Source organism: Montipora foliosa, chromosome 7 (genome assembly GCF_036669935.1).
Source record: "Montipora foliosa isolate CH-2021 chromosome 7, ASM3666993v2, whole genome shotgun sequence".
Classification (NCBI taxonomy): Eukaryota; Metazoa; Cnidaria; class Anthozoa; order Scleractinia; family Acroporidae; genus Montipora; species Montipora foliosa.
This window is the reverse complement of record NC_090875.1, coordinates 15516604-15524103: the sequence shown is the minus strand read 5'-3', so window position 1 is coordinate 15524103 and position 7500 is coordinate 15516604. Positions and strand designations below refer to the sequence as shown.

The 7500-nt window shown below is 39.0% G+C and overlaps 1 protein-coding gene across 1 annotated transcript in view; it reads right to left on the bottom strand.

The window, feature by feature from the left end:
• LOC138010298 (transmembrane protein 209-like) overlaps positions 1-7500 on the bottom strand; it is a 34323-nt gene that overhangs the window by 25899 nt on the left and 924 nt on the right. The window contains exons 2-5 of the mRNA XM_068857223.1: positions 6085-6143; positions 3412-3543; positions 2300-2448; positions 356-435 (exon numbers count right to left, since the gene is read on the bottom strand). Of these exons, the coding sequence (XP_068713324.1) occupies positions 356-435; positions 2300-2448; positions 3412-3543; positions 6085-6143 (420 nt within the window). The remainder of the gene's footprint in view (positions 1-355; positions 436-2299; positions 2449-3411; positions 3544-6084; positions 6144-7500) is intronic.

Genomic DNA, 7500 nt, shown 5'->3' with positions numbered 1-7500 from the left:
GGCAGTTGAACCTTCCGCTTGCCTTCAACTAGTTTCCTTTTCCGTGCGCTTGATTACCACGGAGATATCATAAATATCTTACTAACCTAGTTTTCTCGGTTCGCACTGAAAGTTTCGGATCCTCGATTTTTCCCCGTTGATTTATGGCCCGCGCGCGAAAATTTCGGTCCGTAACTTACAGTACGGAACTCCAACTCGGTTAGTAAGAGGTATACAGACCTCTTGATCATGTAGAGTCCTTCACTTAAATGCTACGTAAGGTCAATCTCATCACAGCAAGTCGCTCTTGGCCTCACTTTGAAAATGAGGCAGCATTAGTAATTAATGAGAAAGACTGACTGAGATTCAGACAAACCTGGAATCCGGACTTGATACTGTTTCATGATAAAATGATGGGGTACCAGCCATAGGAGTTCTCGGTGAATTGTTGTTCGACTGAAACACAACAAGTCAATAATAAAAATGGTGTTTTTTTCCCAAAGCAGTCATTCAAGTGACTGCAGTTCTCGGTGAGTTATTGCTTGACTCAAACAAGATGATTTAAAATAAACATCGTAGCCACCGTACTGAAAGAATTAGACATGATTATGAACCCCGGATGAATGAAATGACGAAATCTTGTTTATCGCTGTTAGTGCAGATCTCACTCATAGATTGAAAAGGAAAGGAAAGGACATTTATTTAAGTGTCTAGTCGTTCTAGTGCTGGAGCACTAATTGGGGACACTGTAAACTGAATTTAACGAATAATGCAAGTCAAATGTTGGTTTTTGAGGAGAGGGGAAACCGGAGTACCCGGAGAAAACCTCTCGGTGCAGAGTACAGAAACAACAAACTCAACCCACGTAAGACGCCGATTCTGGGAATTGAACCCGCAGGCCACATTGATGGGAGGCGAGTACTCTCAGCAATGCGCCATCCCTGCACCCCTCACTGATTACTTGTAAAGCACATTTACATATGTAAATAGAAAATGCGCCATATAAATTCGTCACCATTACATCACATTACATTACATACTCCTGAGTCAAACCTACGACCTTCCAATTACTAGTAAGGACACTCGTCTACGTGGTATATACGAAGATACTTCAATTTATTATAGGCATGTTTTCTTCGAAAATTGGCCTTCCGCAAGCACCTTCCATGGTAAAATATTAAACAAAAAGTCAATTAAAATCGCGCCCGAGCGTCAAGCCACTACAATTACAGATTTTTTAACCATCGCGCGCGAAGCGATTCCTGTAGCGCGCGACGCGATTCGCGCCGCGTGCGAGGGTGGTAACTTACTTTTGAGCAGTACTGTAGCATCCGAACTAGAAATCGGAAGGTCGTAAGTTGGACTCCTACAAAGGAGTACTCTGATTTTTTCCAAGTATCCCTGAGTCGCCATCAACAAATGTAAAATGTCTTTATGGTGGTCACTGTCGGAAATTTTTTATATGGAACATACAAGTAGTTTTGGAGGGGATGTAGGCTGAGGTTGTTAAATCACTGACTGCTTAACAATCCCCTACTGACGAGTAAAATCGTCTGGAGTTAGAGTAAAATCTATGTCTCACTCCTAGGATTCAATAAGTTAAGAAAAGCAGGCAAACCACTCAAAGCTATCAAACTCAGAAAGCTTAAAGGGGCAGTGTAACGCTATTTTCGTCAAACTTCAAAACACTAAAATACGTCTTTGCATCCGACTACGAGGACCAAAAAATAATGCTGTAGTCAATTTGTTGCTAGTAACCATTGAAAGTGCACTGAAGCTATTCTTTGTTGTTTGCACCCAAGGATGGAGAGGATGGAAATGGATTGAAGCTTGAAAAAACGGGCCAGCTTTTTCAAGTTTGGAGACGATGTCTTCAGAAATTAAAGTCGCCAAAATTGAAATACGAATAGCTCTTTGTACCATAAATACATTTCACATCTTCTCAGTGGCTGTCAGGAATGTTGTCCGTGTACTAATTTAGATTTTTACCCAGTTTTGACCTAAAAACAGAAATTTTAGCATGACAGTGCCCATTTCAGCGGCCTTCGCGACAAACTAAAGGTGGCAAACTCAAGTTGGCCAGCGTGAAAGACACAACAACAGTTGTAAAACATGTTGGCAAACTGTTGGCGACAAATAGAACTTCTCTCTATTCTCGCCAACTTTTTCACCACCTTTTCCGTGTTGGTAAACTCGTATCTGACCCGTGAACATTTGGCAAACGTGAGTTTGCTAATACGAGTTTGCCAAGTTTAGTTTGTCGCGTAAAGGCCGCTTTACAGCAAAATTGGAGACAAAGATTCCAGTAAAGTTTGCTTACCCTGGGAGGCGTTCCAGCCAGTCTTGGAGGTGTGCTGGTGAGGCTTGTGGATATTCCAATGGATGGTGACGAAGTTGTGATGATGGTAGGAGAAACAGATCGACCAGAAGATGTTGGGGTATCAACTGGAGCAAGCTTGAACCCCGAATCTGTAGATTCGTGAACGAGTTAAAGTTTTGATGTAATTTTTCATCCGATGGTGGGCCAAATTCAAAAGAAATGGTGTTGGGATTCTCTATTGAACATTGTGTCCTGGCACATGAAGTCAGTTAGATTTGGCGGGGAAGACATGCACAGGGCAGGGATCATATTACAATGTGCCCTTGAATCTGTTGTGTTTGTCCTAATCATTTTGTTTCCTTAGCCCGGCAAAGATGATGGTAAATAATAATGTTCCTCAACTTAAAATAACACATTGTATAAGTATTGGAAATCGTATGAACGCGAGTGCATTTCGTGATTTTTGGGCACAAGATGAAAGTTTGAGAACTTTCGAAAGATCACAAGAAACCATAAATGACGAAATACATGTACACAAGCAAGTTCATACCATTGTTTTTTTTTACTATATACTCAACAAAATTACTTCATCGCTGTTTCCATAGCAACCTCCATATTGCACTCCTTAACCTACATTGTATTTATGTATTCGTCATTGACCAATCACAGACAGACACGATGTTCTGTTGAGTATTATAATAAGATGCACTATAACGATATTCACTGTTTATAAACAATTCTTTTCATATTTAAATTTTGCCAACCACAGAACAAAGGAACCTTTGGACGCTTTCCATTTCACAGAACTAACCGACCAGAGCCGACATTTGGAAGGACTAACTCTACAACGCTTTCAAATTAACACACATCGAGGATGATATATACTCCTGCAGCAGAATACAAGGGATTATCATGCAAGTGTTCCTTCAAATTGTTGCATTTTCCTTGCAAACTGCCGGGTCTGGCTGGCAAGTTCTGACAAAAGGAAAGCGCCTTTAGTTTGTTTCGACAACCGATAGATCTCTGGTTGGCACATTAATGACAATTGGTGACGTAACGGTGAATATCACTATTATATTTATCCGTCCAGGTATGATAAGTTTATTATTTACCTGTTGGTCTGATACCAAGAAGCTTCCTTTGTTCTTGAGAGAGCAAAACACTGTTTTGCCCAAGTACAGGTCTCATGTAATGGTACAAGTCAACAGCAAAACAAAATGTGAACCACATGGCAAGAAGGAACACTGAGAAAGAATTAAGATTACAGAGTATCTACAATGCCACATTTTAGTTACAAATGCACTGTATTAAAAGTCTTCAGTCTTGTTCACAGTTAGACAAGGACTGTAGACAAGGAAAAGGGACTAGCCAAAGTTGATAAAATTTTCAAAAGTGATTAGCCCTTTCAGTACTGAGAATGAGGCTTTAAGTTCAAGGCCAGGTTTCAACACTTTCAAGAGACCTTGTCATTATAAGGATTGACACTACAACACTTTATCACATAACAGCAATGTTGCGGTACCATGTGAAGCATCAATTATTGTTGAACAAGATGCAGTCATTTTTGTGATGTAAAAAGTTACCTCGGCAACAGGAAAGCCTTGTAAAACAGCCTAAATTTTGGCTTTAGTTGCTCATATCTGAAAAACGAACTCGGTGACTCCAATTTTCTTTTGCACAAAAGAGATCAACAGGCCAAGATGAAACTCTAGAGCAGCAAAGTTTTAAAAAATTCTGTGGAGCCGATTCAGAGCTACCTAAAATTTTCAATTATTTAAGGTAGCTCTGAATCCGCTCCACAGAACTTTTTAAAACTATGCAAAAAGTTTCATTCTGACATGCTGATTACATTTCAGAAATAAAAAATGGGGGTCACTGAGTTCGTTTTTGAGATATGAGCAGCTAAAGTTAAAATATGAGGTGTTTTTGCAAGGCTTTCCCATTGATGAAATGGTATATGAAATGCATCATATATGAACTGCGGATATGAAATCAAGTGAAGCTATGATCTTCGCAGTTATGAGCGCAATTTTTGCAATTGCGTAGAGAAGCCTGAAAAATTCAGGACTTCAACGGGGTTTGAACCCGTGACCTCGCGATTCCGGTGCGACGCTCTAACCAACTGAGCTATGAAGCCACTGACGTTGGGAGCTGGTCATCTGTGGGTTCTAATGGTCCCGTGAGGAATGAATCAATGATGAAATGGTATATGAAATGCATCATATATTTTTCAGGCTTCTCTACACAATTGCAAAAATTGCGCTCATAACTGCAAAGATCATAGCTTCACTTGATTTCATATCCGCAGTTCATATATGATGCATTTCATATACCATTTCATCATTGATTCATTCCTCACGGGACCATTAGAACCCACAGATGACCAGCTCCCAACGTCAGTGGCTTCATAGCTCAGTTGGTTAGAGCGTCGCACCGGAATCGCGAGGTCACGGGTTCAAACCCCGTTGAAGTCCTGAATTTTTCAGGCTTCTCTACGCAATTGCAAAAATTGCGCTCATAACTGCGAAGATCATAGCTTCACTTGATTTCCCATTGCACGGTAACTTTTTACATCACAAAACTGAACAAATCTCTTTTAGCAATAATTGGTGTTTGATAAGGTATGATAACATTCCTGTTAAGTGATAAAGTGTTGTACTGTCAATCGTTGAAATAAGAACGTTTCTTTCAAGTGCTGAAACTGGTTTGAGCCACCTTAAAATAGATTTTACTCTGTCTTACGCCAGATGATTTTACTCATTAATGGGAGCCACTTCAGGGATGAATGGGTTAATTGACTCTTGGTTTAAACATTGACTTCTCTTCTCAAGAAAGTCCCAATGCTCCAGAACTGCACATTAATGGGGACTGTGAGTGATTAAAACCCACTGACTCCTGGGGGTTCCGCAATGACCAGTAAAATCGTCTGGCGTTAGACAGAGTAAAATACTACATGTAAGTCTGGCAGGTTTTGGCCCAGTTCAGGCGTTAAGGAGTGGATTAATGGGGTGAGTGATTAATAAAATACAAGTTAGTGGACCAGCTTTTCGGGGGTGGAAGCTGAATAATTGGACCTCGATTATTCATTATTCTTTGTGTGTTTTGTTCGAATTATTCATTATTCTTTTTAAATTTTTGTAGGTTATTCATTATTCATTGTTGTTATTCATTATTCCACTGGCACATTAACTGCGTTATTCATTATTCCGGCGTTTTCAGACCCAATTATTCATTATTCATTTTTTATTTATACTCATTATTCATTATTCAGCTTCCACCCCCGAAGCTTTGATGAGTATTGAAACTGCTCCCAATTTTAAAAGTGCCTACAGGGGCCAAGTAAGGCACAAATATTTAACAGACATTTTGGTTTACCTATGGTTTACCTATATAATTAACTGGGTACTAGTTTCATAAATGGTACAGCATACATGCATATTCTTTCTTCCTCGTTTTTCTCTTGGTTCTAAAATGTGCTTCCTATTAAGTACATGTACATTTTATTTTACGATTCTGCCTTTAAAACCATTCTGTGTAACTTATTAATTAAAGTTAGAAATTTCAAAATATTCTTAGTCTTCTATTTTATTTATTTATTTATTATTTATTTTCTAATCACATGTACGGTTTCCTCTTCAACTATAGTAGTTTATTTACAATAATGATATTATTATCACACTGTATTTCACTATTGAACTTGGGTAGTGAATCTTTTCAGGAGCCCCTTGGTTACGAATACCTCTATCAAAGACAAAATACATTTATGACATTTAATTTCAACTTACCACCGAACCACATCAAAGGATGTTGAATTTCAAAATAATCAGCTACAGAACCAAATATCCTGAAAATGAAACAATTTCCATATTGCATTTAATATACATGTAATAACATTTCTTTAATTTAAGGTTCGGACACATAATGGACTGCTTATGATAATTCTCATGCCAATACTACTGGATCAGCACCAAAAGTAATCTTATGACTCACTGAATGGTTCTCAAAATACACACAATTGATGTAGTGATCTATTAATTTTGAGGATCACGCTATAAGGCCACAACTTATAATTGTTTTCAGGAAGAAGTGTGCACAGTTTGTAGACTTCCTGGTTCTGAACCAGCCAATGGCCATTGCCCATTGTATGCACCATCCAAAGGATCCCAAATCTTTGATCTTTAGTTTTATTGAATCTTCAATTGTTTGATTGGTACGAAAAGACTTAAATTAGGGTACAAATTGCGCAAGAGTTGCACACGAATCGAGTTAGCCTGCATAGCACTAGGCAGTCTAGGTTAATTTTAGATGCCTGTTTCCACTGGGTTTCGAAAGCTGACATACGAAGCTTTTGCCAAACCCCATGGGAAGGACCACCAAAATATCACCTCTATTTATGAACGGCTTCACGGCATCTTTCTGCTCTTCTTAACCCATCAGTGGTGGATCTCGGAATATTTTAAGGGGAGGAGGTGAATTGAAAGAATCAAAGTTTATTCTCTGACAAAAGTCCAGATAGTTTAGGCTGCCATTTTGACTTTGTTCATGTTTACATTAATAAAAATGTTCACATCGGGTATATGTAAACAGTATCTGTTCTAGCAAAAATAAAAATACAAAAAAAAAAGCAGACAAATCGAAAAAAAAGGAACCAAAACGGGGGGTAGCAAGCCACCATATTCAGCCACCCCTCCCCCCTGGATCTGCCCCTGCCCATTGACCAGTCAAACGCCCTAGGACGCCACCGGTTGACAAGTAAAATTGTCACTTTATTTCTCGAAAATCTTGTGAGGTTTATTGCAGGCGGTTTCTCGCTCCTTCTCCTTGCCGTCTCCCTCTTCGCTTTCTCTTTTGACTTTGGTCCCGGTAAATTTCGTACATCTATTACATTCAACCGATCACTCAAAAGTCAACCCTGGTGGAAACAAGCATCTGAATGCCTCTTTAAACAGTTTCAACATTTGCTTCAAAATGCATTCAACACTTTGTTGAACCAAATGTTGGGTGCGTTTGAACAGGTCGCCCAACATTGTTGAAAGCGTAAAAAATGTCGAAAGCTTGTTGACAGTGAGTTAAATCACGTTTAAATCTGTTAAAACTTTCATTCAACATGGATTCAACTTTTCCTTTGTTCTTGAAGATGTTGAATAGTGTTGAAGCCATCTGAACACTCTGTTCAACAATATTGTAGAACACACGCATGC